Consider the following 13,545-nt stretch of genomic DNA (forward strand, 5'->3'; position numbering starts at 1 on the left):
GGCGCTGCTGACTCTCAGTGTCGAGCTTTTTTTTCACCACGACCAGACTGGGTTTGAGAGGGCCCTGTATGGAGGCAGGGGGTGTCTTCTAGGGAGAATAGATGTGGGAGTGGGACCCTCTGGGGGAGGGCTGCTCCGATTGGTGGTGGAGCCCTGGTGACAGGTGAGAGGGCAGTTGGGAGCTGGACCTGAGTGGTGGGTGCTGCCATCCAGCCCCAAGGCTCCAAGTCCTCTGTGCTGTGCTGGGAGAGGGGATGTGGGTGGGGGGTGGAGGGGGGCGGGGCTCAGGGGGGAGCTGAGATCTCCCCTCCCTCTTGATGAACTGGCCTTGAAACTTCATCTATCATTCAAACAGGAGCAGGAGAAAGATGGATGAGTGACCTAAAGATACAGTCAGGTGGTGAGGGAGACCAACAGAGGCTGACAGGCAGATAGACAGATGGGGAGACAGGAAGACACTAGGGTGCATGGTGGGAGCTGGGGGCACGCTGGGGTCTGGGCTGAGTGAAACTGAAAGTGCCTACAGCAGACAGAGAAGGAAAAGGCCACTGGAGGTGGCATCCTGTCCTGGGAGTTAGCAGATCAGGCCCAGCTCCAACCCTGGGTGACCCTGGCAGCTTCATCCTTTTTCTGCCCCTTGGATTCTCCATCCATAAAACGAGGTTTGGACCAGATTGCCTCTAGGGCCCCTTGTAGCCTTGACTCTGCTTCCAGCCTTCTCCTTGCTCACCAGGGAGGGATCTTCAAACAAATGGAGACTGAAATCCAATCTCCACCCAGTGGCCACTGAACAGCCTCTCCCTACCCCCACCTCGCATTCTGCCCGGGTCTGTTCCCCAAAACACTCAGGCTGCTGTCCCCTGGGATCGCCAGGTAACTGACTTCTCTTCATCCGGGTCTCAGTCAGCTCAAGGGCCACCTCTGAGAGAGGCTCCCTGAGGGCCCTGACCAGAGCAGAAACAACCCCAACCCTTTCGTCCTTCTGTTTCCTCCACAGTCTATCTCACCATCTCACACTGTCTTACTGGCTGAATTACTCATTTTGTGTGTGTCTTTCCCGACTAGAATCTTCATGGGCACAGGGCTTGTGTCTACCTGTTCGCTGTTTTTGCCCCAGCACTCACACAGTGCCTGGCACATAGTGCTTGCGTGCAAAGTCGCTTCAGAGTCTTTGTGACCCTATGGGCCATGGCCCACCAGGCTCCTCTGTCCATGGGATTCTTCAGGCAAGAATACTGGAGTGGGTTGCCATGCCCTCATCCAGGGGATCTTCCCAACACAGGGATTGAACTTGCGTCTCTTACGTCTCCTGCATTGGCAGGCGAGTTCTTTACCACTCATGCCACCTGGGAAGCCCGCCTGGAACACGGGGCTCAATAAACATGTATTGAGTGAGTGAATGAATTAGAGGGGCTCACAGACCCCATTCTGTCCCTTTTAGAGAAACTCAGAGAGGCAAATTCTTCTTTTCTCCTCTCCTCCCCTCTTTTCTTCTGAGCCACTGGCCATCCCTCCCTGCCCCTTCCTTATGCCTCCCTCTCGCCCCCCAGATCAGGGTCCTCAGTGGGTCTCTGCCTGCCTGCAGGAGGGAAGAGAGTGCAGTTGATGGCTTTGTAACTGAGAGGCAGGATTTCAATTCAGGGTCTGGAGCCTTCCCCAGACCCCTTGGTCCTCATATGAAACCCAGGAAAGGCAGGAGGACCCTGCTGGATGCTTTGTGTACAGTATTTTGTTAAAGACTCACAATGACTTGCCAAGTGTAGGCTTTATCATTTCCGTTTTCTAGGGGAGGAAACTTAGAGATTGTGCAATTTGTCCAATGTCATAGTCAGTAAGTGATAGATTCAAGGTTCAATCTCAAGCTTATTTGATTCCAAACTCGTGTTTTTTTATTTTATTGCTCACAGACAATTTTATTTTATTTTATTGCTGTGATAACAAGGAGGGTTTCTGGTGAGGCTGTACCCCAAGAGAAGGGTCTTCTAAGCCCTGTGGGCCTCAGGAGTTCTGAGAATTTAAACATGCCTGCCTTCTTTCCTTCCTTCCATCCATCACCTGTGTGTTCTTGACCAGCATCTGCTCTGTGTCAAGCACCTAGAGCTTGTGGTTGCCCAGATAGCAGTGATTTGTCAGGATCAGGGCTGGGACTATGCACATAGCATTTGGGGTGAGGCACAGACGTGTCAGAGAAGGCGCTGGGAAGAAGTGACATCTCGTGAGACTTGAAGGATGAGCTAGAGCTCGTCAGCTCCATTTATATATGGAGCAGAATGATCTAGGCTGAGAAAACTGCCTGTGTGAAGTCCCATGGCCAGAGAGAGTGGGGCTAAGCCCTGGAAAGGACTCGGGGACTGAAGAAGCCAGCAGGGATCTGATCACGAAGGGGCTCCAGTGCTGAGTGGGAGAGCTGGGCTGTCAGCTGAAGGGTCGTGGCAAAAGAGGGGAGCGCAGGAGGGATGGAATGGAGTTTTTCCTCTGGACAGGATGCTTTGGCAGGTGTGTGGGAGACTGGTCCAAGGGCATGAATGGTAGAGGCTGAAGTCATCACCAGGAAAAAGGTGATGGTGGCCACAACCAAGTGGTGGCCGTGGGGCTGGAATGGCAAGCTTGGGTGACAGGTGGGATGAAGGTGACCTGGCTCAGGCGCTGGGATGGTGTGATCAGGCCTCCTGGAGTCAGCCCATTGCTTCTTGCCCTGGAGCAGGGCAGTAGCACCCGAAGAGGGTTGGGGCACGGCCACTGGGTTGCCCCTCTGCATTCCAAGGGGTGCAGTCTGCCGGGGAACCTCCCAGGTTCGGGCCCAGCGGCACCTGTGCATCCTGCCCTGGGGCTGCCCTGCACCCTAGAGAACGGCCTGGTGTGTGGGTCACCTGGTGTGCTGTGGTGTGAGCAAGCCTGCACGTGCTGTGCCTGAGTGCAAACCCTGTCATGGACTGGTCACGCAACCTGGGTTTCCCAGTTTATAAAATGGATCTACAACAGCACCCCTCTCATGAGGCGATTGTGGGGATTAAATGAGTTAGTGGGTTTAAAACCCTTGGAATAGTGCCAGGACAGGGTAAGCATTCTCTAGAAGTGAGCTATTATTGTTATTACCCCTCCCAGTGCGAACACTAGACTTGTTCGCTACTTGGGGTCATGGGTGGCGGAATGGATGAATACGTGACTAGCGGTCCTCTGGAAGCTTCTCGCCATCACTCATAGGCGGGTCCCCTCACATGCAGAGGCAGGGGATGGCTGCTGGGAAGAGGGCAGAGCAGGCGGTAGCCAGGAGTTGGAGCCCACAGGAGGAGGAGGACCCAGGCCTTCAGGCAAGTGTGTGTGTGTGCACATAGGCCCTTACATACACATGTGCAAAGCCAGCTGTGCTGGCTCCTTCTGCAAGCTGAGGGAGTGATGTCCCATCCTAGTCAACTGGGAGGGGGCAGGGTGTCAGGGAGACAGTTGTGGTGGGGGCTGGGAGGGCAAGATTCAGGGTTAGGTCAGGGTGGGGCAGGTTCCTCGGTGACCTCCTTCTCCATCCCTTGGCCCTTCTCCTTCCTGGATACTTGGTCTCTGGTCCTGGCCCTGAGTCTTTCTACTTATAAAATCTTACTTTTGCTTCTTACTGTATGCTCATGGTGGCCTGTGCCATAGGCACACTTGTCATTCCCACTTTCTACTTCTACTTAGACGAGTAGACTGATGGGTCCATGGTCACACAGCCTGTGGGCGTCAGGTGTGCTGTCCCTGGCCGCACTTCTGGTGGGGCCCTCTCACCAGGCCTTGGGCCGCACCGTCCAGGCACCTCCTGTCTCGGATGCAGGACTATGACGCCTGCAGATCCCTAGCATCCCTTTCCGGGCCAGCTGAGCTCCTCTGCTCGTTCTGCACAAGCTCCTTTCCTGTTCTGGCTCCTGCCCAGGCCTGAGGGCTGCTTGCAGGAGGACCCAGGGAGCTGGGCAGGCCAGCCCAGCACAAATAGTTCTGACTCCAGAGGCAGCTGTGGGCCCCACCCGAGAGGGGCAAGACAGCCCTGCCTTGGGGTCTGAGCCACAGGCAGACTGCCTTCCCAGTACTGGGTTCAGGTCCGTCTCAGCCAGTGGGCATTTTGGGGCAGGGGTCTGGAGACCACCCTTTCCCCATCTTCTCCAGAGCATCTGGTTGCAATTAGGGGCAGGGGAGTGAAAGGGGGCCGGCAAGGATCCAGCAGGCGCCGGCAGCCAAGAATGACTTAATTGGATAAACTGTCTAATGACAAACCGGAGCCCCGCAGCAAAGAGTCCTGGCCCTGGCCCCAGGCCTGGTCCTGGCCAAGCCGTTTCTCAACCTCTGTCCTTGCTGGCTCCCAAGTTACCTCCAGTATCGTGTTCTAAGTTGTGCAGTGATTGAGCACCCACTGTTTGCCAGGTACCAGGATGCACATTTACGGTAGGTGGCAGAGTCCTGGGGGAACCCAAGTCTACCAGGGAGACGGGCACATCGTTGGACCTCTGGCGGGTGCTGCAGGAGAGAAGGCTACCTCCGGGAGCTCTGGGGACCAGGTGGGGCAGGGCATCTGACACAGCACAGGCCTGAAACTGATGGAGGTCACAGGGAATGTCAGCTCCTCCCATCTGGGGCATATACACGTCCATAACAGGTGTGGCAGCTGGAGAAACAGCATAAGACATGTCTTTGTGGGCACGCATAACTCTTTTTCTGAAATGGGGAAGCATGGTTTCTGTGTCATTTGGAATACATTTAATGACCAAGAGGGAACTGGAGAGAATATTGGGTCGAGGAATGGCTGCTAGATGGCCTGGGCGCAGCCACTCTTCAATCCTGTGCCCGCCGCAGACATTGCCAGTTGATCGTGACCATCTTTCCTGCTAAACCCAAATGGAGCCTCAGAATTCTTCCCCATTAGAGCATTCCTGGTTCTCACTAATCCATTGGAGGCGGCTTTTGAGATGAAACCCATTTGTTATCCTCAATGGATTCGTAAAGCTCCTTGTTTCCTGGGGAAAGTGACTTGCCCAAGGTAGTGATAAGGCTAAACAGTGCTTCCATTATAGAGACATATTCAGTTGTCATAACCTGGGAGGAGGGGCTACTGGCATCGAGTGGGTAGAGGCCAGGAATGCTGCAAAAAAAAAAATCCTGCAATCCTGCAATGCACGGGACGGTCCCCCACAACAAGGGATTATCCAGTCCAAAATGTCAGTGGTACCAACGATGAGAAGCCCTGAACTAAAATAACTCTGCTCTCTGGCTTCTAGTCCCTGGAGTCCCTTGGAAGATGAGATTATGTGCCATTTCTGGCAGAGAAATAGGGAATTGGTTTGGAAAGTACTAGAGTGGTTGTTCTCACCCTTGTCTGCCTTGTTAGGTCCAGGGCTTTTCAAAAACTCTCCTGGGGATCATTTAAGTGTCCTCACGCACAGGCCACACCACAGACTAACTACATCAGAATCTCTGGGGTGGAGAACCCAGACACCAGGAATTTTTAAAGCTCCCCAGATGATTCTAGTGAGGTTGAGAATAATCAACCCTTTAGGGGCAGATCAGCCTGGGTTTGAAACTTATCTCCATCCCTGATCTGCTCTATGACCTTCTTTAACCTCTGTGAGCTGCTGATTCCTGTTCGAAAAATGGAGAACATCAGATTTTCAGTGGAGGGCTGGAGTGAGGGCTCAAGTGTTCCGTATGCAAAGATTGTGGGGTGGAGCTTGGTGCATGCTGGGTGTCTCCTGCCGTGGTGTCAGTGTCCCCAGAGTCAGTGATGGTATCAGGGGGGTCAGGGCTTCTCAAAATAAGCAGGCTGGTCCCCCTCCCGGCCTTCACTCTGACTGCCAGGACTCAGCTTTCTGTCCCTTTCTCCCAGGTCAGGATGCAGGCCGAGGCTCTGGAGGGGCCACCCAGGGGACCACGTGGGGCTGGAATCGGAGAGCCCGAGAGAGCCCTGGCCCGGTGTCGGAGCTGGACAGGACTCAGCTGAGCCAGGACCTGGGTGGGGGCACCCTGGCCATTGACAAACTGCCGGATAACGGGACCAGGGTGGTGGTGAGTGCTGGAGGGACACAGAGGGGGAGGGAAGTGGCGGTGGGGGGGCCCCAGGTGCCCCTTGTAAGCTTGTCAGAGCCACAAGTGTATCCTTTGGGGTCGATCCTGGAGGTCAGCGTGGAGAGAGGGCTCCCAGGGGAGGGGATGGAAGCCCGGCCCAGCCTGGGTCAGAAAATCTTAGCACCTCAGAGCTTCATAGGCTGCCTACCTCCTTGTGGACTCAGAGAGGGGCAGTGACTTGCTCAAGGATGCACAGCATTACCACAGGGTTCAAGACACTGGACTCTTCCATGTCTTAGGGCCTCCACTAGAAGCAGAATGAAGGTGGCTATTACTAGTCACGTTGACTGCCAGCTCTGGCCCTGTGCCTACCCCATTTCTGTACCATCTACAGACCACGTGGCCCCAAAGGGTTAATGGTGTCACTGCTCAGCCCCAGGGCAGGGCACTCTGAGCAGAGAAGGCAATTAGGGTGGTGTGGCTGGAGAAAACCTCCTCTGCCTGGGGCAGTCCTGGGGCTGGTGAAGCAGGGAAGACATGGAGATTGTGCAGTGCTGGCCGGCTTCCCGGCCGGCCACAGAAGAGCTGATGGGGGCTTCTGTGTCTGGGGGCTTCTGTAATCACGTGTGTGTCTGAGGGTTACTGTGTATTATGTACATTTATCTGTTACCGTGGGCTGCTGTGTCTGTGATGAGAGTGAGTGTGTGACAGAGACTGTATGAGCATGCCCGTGGTCATGAGCGGAGGCGGCCAAGGCTGCAAGCGAAGAGGGTGGATTCTCAGGCGGCAGAAAAACTACAGAAGGAGAAGCAACAAGAGGATGGACATTTCTTTATGTTTCAATAACTCGTTTTTTAAATCCAAGACACGCACGCAATCAAAAAGGTCAAATAGTGCTGAAGTCAGAAAATAAAAGCAGTCCGCCCCTCCGCTCTGGACCTGCCTGTCCCTTGCTCAGAATATGCCACCTTGAGCTTTTTACCTGGCTGTTACCTCCGTGTTTCTAAGTAATTTGCTTATGCAGCTGCCTCTTGATGAATCTGTTTAGACATTGTATGTTGATTGCCCGTTGTGTAGATGAAGATTGACCTTCTGTATACTCCCCCAAACATGGTTTGACGCTCTCGATATTGTTAAATCCATAGGCTCTGCTTTTTATCTTTATCAGGTAAATATTGTTCACTACTAAGCCGGTCAGAGCACTATCATTGTTTCCTTTCTTGCATCATTTTTTGCTTTTCCTACCTCCCACCCCTGCCTAGTTGCTTAGATTTTTGTATTTACCGACAATATATGTACTTTTTTTTTTTTTTAATCTTTTGACTTCACTGCACAGTGTGTGGGCTCTTAGTTCTCTGACTAGGAATCAAATCCACATCTCCCTGCACTGGAACACTGAGTCTTAGCCACTGGACCACCAGGAAAGTCCATGGCTATGTATTCTTAAACATCCACTGGCCTCAAACATAAGTTTTGGCGTGGTCAAACCTGTCATTTTTTTTTTTTTTTTGGAATCTCTCTCCTGTTGTCACGCTGGCCTGGTACTCGCCTGCCTGCCTGCAGCCATCCTGGAACTCCCTAGTCTCTCTCTTCGCTGGGTGCCCTGTCCTCTTGATCCTGTGTCTTTTCTTTCCTGCTTTGCTCCCTCATTTGTTTAGCTTCCTGAGAAAGGTTATAGAAGAAGAGAAATTCTTTGGAGAACTTGCACGTCTGAAAATGCCTTTATTCTATCCTCACTCTTGATTGATGGTTTGGCTGAATATAGAATTCTAGATTAAAAATAATCTTCCTTCACGAGTTTGCAGGCATCTCACATGGTCGTCTGGCTTCTGATGTCACTGTTGAGAGGTCTGATGTCGTGCTTATGCTCATTGTAGATAACTGCTTTTCCGGAAGCTTTCAGGGTGTTACCTTAAGTTAACCCCAGCCTTCTAAAAGTGTCTGTCCTATCTTTCTCTCTCGCTGTTCTGGACAGTTGACCGGCTATTTCAACCCAGGCACTTATATTCACCAGTTCTGGAAAATCTTCTTGTTTTATTGCTTTGACTATCTTCTCTCTACTACCTACTCAGTTCTTTCTTCCAGACCCCTTGATTAGATGTCCATCTAGGGAATTGATTCCCAAACTTTCTTCTCTCTTCTGTTGTCCATCCCTTTGCATTTTTTGTTGTCTGTCTGTTTGTTGGCTTATAAGTGTTGTTGTTGATCCACTTTCTGGGAGATTTCTCAACCCTTTTTTTTTTTAGTATTTATTTACTTGGCTTTGCTGGGTCTTCGTTGCAGCCCACGGGATCTTTGCTCTTTAGTCACAGCATACAAACTCTTAGTTGCGGCATGTGGGATCTAGTTCCCCGACCAGGGATCAAACCCCTGCCCTCTGCATTGGGAGCATAGAGTCTTAGCCACTGGACCATCAGGGAAGTCTCCTCGACCTTATTTTCTTAATGTTACCAATTTGTTTTCTACTATCATATTTTTAATTTCCATGAGCTATTTATTCTTTTCTTAAAAAAAAAATAGTCTCCTATGGTTCTTGTGTCATGGATGTAATAGCTTTTCTAATACTTTTTCCTGCATCATTTCTTTCTTTCTTTCTTTTTTTTAAAGAGTTTAATGTAGGAACAGTATACACGGATGGGCCAGGAGTGGGCAGGGTGAAGGAGGAGAAGATGTTAGGAGAAGCTGCAGCAGGGAGCAGCTAAAACTGTCCACGTGAGCCTGAGCTGGCAGGGAGAGAGGCTCCCCAGAGGAGGAAGAGCTGTGCCACTCTGCCACAGGGGCTGCTGGATGGGCTGCACCAGTGTGCATGGGAGAGGGACCCAGCCGCCCTGCAGCCTGGTAGGGAGGGAGCAGGGTAACACATGCTCTGAACTCTCTTTCTGCATTGTTTCTGTGACTTATTTTTCCCTTTACCTCAGCCTCCGATGTGGCTTGGCACCATTACTGATCCTGTCTTTATTTAAAATGCTAACCTTTTGTTCATCACGGACTTTTTGGCATCAATTGAACTAATTAATTTGATTTTAAAAATATATGGCATTAAAATATTCTCTTGATGGCTGAGTTTGTTGATGCCACTTTATTATTTTAAAATTTTTTTATTGGAGTCTTGTTGATTTACAATGTTGTGTTAGTTTCAGGTATGTGTGTGTGTTAGCTGCTCAGTCGAGTCTGACTCTTTGCGACCCATAGACTATAGCCCACTGGGCTCCTCTGTCCATAGAATTCTCTAGGCAAGAATACTGAAGTGGATTGCCATTCTCTCCTCCAGGATATCTTCCCAACCCAGGGATTGAACCCAGGTCTCCTGCATTGCAGGCAGATTCTTTACCGTTTGAACCACCAGGGAAGCCGAGCTCTAGGTATATATACAGCATAGTGATTCAGTTGTACGTACATATTTTCATTCTTTTTCAGATCCTTTTCCCATATAGGTTATTACAGAACATTGAGTCGAGTTCCCTGTGCTGTACAGTAGGTCCTTGTTGGTTACCTATTTTATACCTAGTAGTTTGTATGTATGTTAACCCCAAGCTCCTAATTTACCCCTCCCCACCATGTTTCCCCTTGGGTCCCCATAAATTCATTTTTAAAATCTGCAAGTCTGTTTCTGTTTGTAAATAAGTTCTTTTCGCTGGTGCCATTTTAAGGGTTGGACCGAAAGTCAGGGCCTCCCTCACCTCACCCTAATACCAACCCTGAGGTGGAGCCTCAGAGAAGGCAGCCCCATTCACTTCCCATCCTGCCCTGTCTTCTCCACCCTGCAGAACCAAGGCGCCATGGTGGGGTGATGGGACAGAGGGCCAGGGCAGGGGAGGCACCCCGAGGAAGGGAACGCCTGGAGGCTCACCCCTCCCTCAACCCCCAGCTTTGTTAGGCCATCAGTTAAAGAACTGGTATTTGCTCTGGGCCAGACACCACGGTCAGAGGACCATGGTCCAGTCTGAGCAGAGAGGCCCTTGCAGAAGAGAGCCACAGAGACGTGGCCTTCTGGAAGCAATTGTCTGTGGGCGTTCAGAAAGGGCAGTGGGGATCATTAAGAGCCAGTATGGATTCAATAACCCCAGAGCCTAAAAAACAACACAAATTCTTGGGCTCCACCCTGAACTGACTGGTTGAGAAACACTGGAGCTGGGCATTTGTTTCAAGTCCCCCCATATGATCCTGATGGTTCTCTACCTGTAGGAACTTCTGAGCTATAACATTCCACGCCAGTTTTAAAATCCATTACCAGATTGATCACCGGAAGGGGAGGCTTTCTCAGGTGCCATGCGTCTGTACTTGATCACAAGACTTCCACCACCCTGGGGGCTTTGTGGCCCCCTCAACACATCAGGAGTCCACACGAAGGAGGACTTCTCTGGTGGTCCGGTGGTTAAGACTCCGTGCTTCTACTGCAGAGGGGCAGGTGTTCTATTCCTGGTTGGGGAACTAAGATCCCCCATGTCATTTGGTGCAGCCAAAAGAAAAAAAAAAAGAGTCCATGTGAAGGAGCACGGCCCCACCCTGGCAGGAGGCCCCTCTGACTGCAGTAGAGGTCTCCCTAGCTCTGCCCAGAAGATTGGAAAATCAAACTTCTAGATCAGACTTCTCCAAAGGCCGGAAGAGAGTTCAGATGTCAGATTAGGAACCAGAAGCCCTCCTCTGTAGGCTGGATGATAGGTGGCCTCAGGCCAGATGAAACTTCCGGGACAAATATAAATCCTGGCACTTCAGCTTAAAATCAGGTGGGAGAGATGTGGCTTAGCAGCGGTTCATGAGGAAAAGAGTTGGAGCTCCTCACTGCTTGTGGGCTGGGATGAGTCAGGAGTGTGGAGTGGCTGCCAAAGACGGAGGTGGGAGCCAGCTGTGTTCATGGAAACCCACAGAAACCCCGGCGACAAGGGTTGGGGCTCTGGGAATCCTGTGGTGGGGAGGGAGGGTGTTTCTTTCCTTGACCATGGCTGAGGGGCTTGTGTCCCCTTTCAGATAGTTATGTAGAAACCAGAGTAGTCTAAATGGTTGAAGGAGCCTGGGGTATTTAGCCCACAATAGAGAAACTTCTAGATGTGGCTGTTTTCTAATAGCTGCAGGGTTGGGACTGGGGCAGAGGGAAAGGGTTATTTTTCTCCATAGCTCATATCCCTTCCTGCATGGAATTATCTATTTGTTTTTACTGCCTCTCTTCCCCTGAAACCGAGGCACGTGAGATCTGAGATTGTCTTATCACTCTGTCGCCAGTGCCTGGCCCACGGTGGGCGCTCCTCCTTTGAAGGAACAAAGGAGGCAGGGATTTCCCATCTCCAGAGGCCTTGAAAGACAGGGTTGGTGAAGAGAAGAGGTTTTGCCCGGGGTGAGTCGTTGGACATACTGGCCTCAAAGGACCCAACTCTACTAACTCCTGGGCTCCCACACACATAAGACAACATCAGCGCTTATATACCCTATATGCACCGGAACACATGTTCACACACTGCGACCCGGAGTGGGGGCCTCGTGCCTGAATCCTCAGAGGGGTCTGTGCTCCATTCCTACCTGGCCTGGAACCCATTAGGCCTTGCCCTGAGCAGCTCTCAGTGGAGGATGGTAATGACTGCCTCTCTTCAGCACAGCCAGACCTCCACACCCCCCGGGCTGTGTGCTCACCCTACCCTGGACAGCGGGCCCTCTTGAGGTGTCCCGGGAAGGGGCCCAGAGACGCCTGCTTCTCCTGTGTCTCCAGTCAGCATCTCTGAGAACTGGGTTCTCCTTTTCCAAAGGAAACTCCATCTTGGTAGCAGAGGGCTGAGCGAGAGGGAAGTGGCAGAAAGGGGACATTTCAGCAAGCTGGATTTGGTCTGCTTCAGGAAGTTTTCTTCGGCTTCCACAGGACAACATTTCCACCATTTATCCACATCACAGTCTATTCTGTGCCAAAAGGAACCAGACTCTGGTTCCCTCTGCTCAAGAGGCTGAGGGCCTGGCACCTGGGCTACCATCCCTTTTGCACCCAACCCCCAACCCCACACAGGAGCCTCCTCATTTTCCTTCATGGCTCCTTAGTCTACCCTCCTGGCCTCAGCTTCCCTCCTGGTCCAGCTCCCTCACCTCAGTCTGTCTGCCCAGCCCCCATTCCAGACCTTCTCTGCCCAGCCCCACCACCCCCCACCTCCATCTTCCTTTCTCACTCCTTTGGCCTAACCCCTTCTTCCTAGTCCCTTCTGCCCAGCACCTCCTGCCTGGCCACCTTGCAACAATGCTCCTTCAACTCGGACCTCTTGCTTTGGAAACTTTGAGGCGTCTGGCCTGTGTTCCCAGGGTAGACTCAGAGCCATCTCCTTGGATTTTATTCTCACGCCCACTCTGCCACCATCTACCATCCTATTTCCCCGTGGAAACAGGATTCTTGTCTGGACTCAAGCTTTCCAGAGATTTTCCACCAAGGCCAGTCCTGAGGCCCTGGAGACACTGGAAATTTTATGGGGGAGGGAGGGGTTGCGGAGGGCTGTAGTGCTAAGTCAGAAATCTGGGAAGAGCCACAGTTTATCCTCCAAGAGGCTGAAGGGGAATGTCTTCAAACCTGGGGATTTCCAAATCCAAATGAAGGGTTTTCTTGGTTCTGTGGTTCATGTCTGGTTAACAGTTTGGGAGGAACCAAGTTTAAGAGCATTCAGATTTGGGAGTTCCCCCGTAATAGAACAGTTTTACTCCATAACAGAAAATTCTGACTCCCCACCTCTCACCCCAGTATTCCCCCTGGCCTCCCTTCCCTGAATTCCTCTCCTCTCTCTCTGACCCAAGCAAAACTTCCCAGCTCATCCGACCGCCCTGGCAAGCCTAGGAATGCTGAGGAACTCTGCAGCTGGCAGGGACCACAGCATTCAAGACAGTTGGGCAGCGAGAGGGACAAGTGGGCGCAACGTCTGCCTGGTTCCTACACCCCCCAAAGGAGGCAGCTCCCAAAACGAAGCCTCTAGAAGGCCCCCTCCCCAGACCTAAGGGCCTAGGGGAGACAGGACAGACAGACTCGTAGCAGGGACACAAGAAGAGCCCCAAGCAATGGCTCAGGGAAGAACCCAGGCATGCCAGTGCCTGCACTCAGGGGCAGGGATGGGGTGAGGAGGCTGCTAGGGGAAGATTCCTGAGGGTAGAGGGTGAGGTGGGTGGAAGGAAAGTGGTGAGTTGAATTGCAAAGAGAGAGAAAATAAGAGATTTTGTGAAAAGGAGGCGTGTCCTGAGAGGTGAAAGATGGAGTCCAGACATTCAGTCTTTAGCGCTGTGGAAAGAGTACCACTGGCCTGGCCTTCCATCTGGCATGCACCAGCGGCAGACCTTGGGCCGGGTGGGCACTTAAAAACCCTCACTTAATGAACCTGGCGTTTCAAACCCCTACTAGCTTCAGATTTCTCAAATGGAGCGGGTAGGTACTGATCTTCGGAGAAGGCAATGGCACCCCACTCCAGTACTTTTGCCTGGAAAATCCCATGGACGGAGGAGCCTGGTGGGCTGCAATCCATGGGGTTGCTAGAGTCAGACACGACTGAGCGACTTCACTTTCACTTT

General features: G+C 51.9%; 1 protein-coding gene across 1 annotated transcript in view; it reads left to right on the forward strand.

The window, feature by feature from the left end:
- PLXDC1 (plexin domain containing 1) overlaps nt 1-13,545 on the forward strand; it is a 66,588-nt gene that overhangs the window by 2,039 nt on the left and 51,004 nt on the right. Inside the window, exon 2 of the mRNA XM_086357936.1 lies at nt 5,846-6,024. Coding sequence (XP_086214062.1) covers nt 5,846-6,024 — 179 coding nt within the window. The remainder of the gene's footprint in view (nt 1-5,845; nt 6,025-13,545) is intronic.

The sequence above is a fragment of the Bos grunniens genome, chromosome 19, assembly GCF_055505025.1.
Source record: "Bos grunniens cultivar Pamir isolate PY7600 chromosome 19, Bosgru_T2T1.0, whole genome shotgun sequence".
Taxonomy (NCBI): Eukaryota; Metazoa; Chordata; class Mammalia; order Artiodactyla; family Bovidae; genus Bos; species Bos grunniens.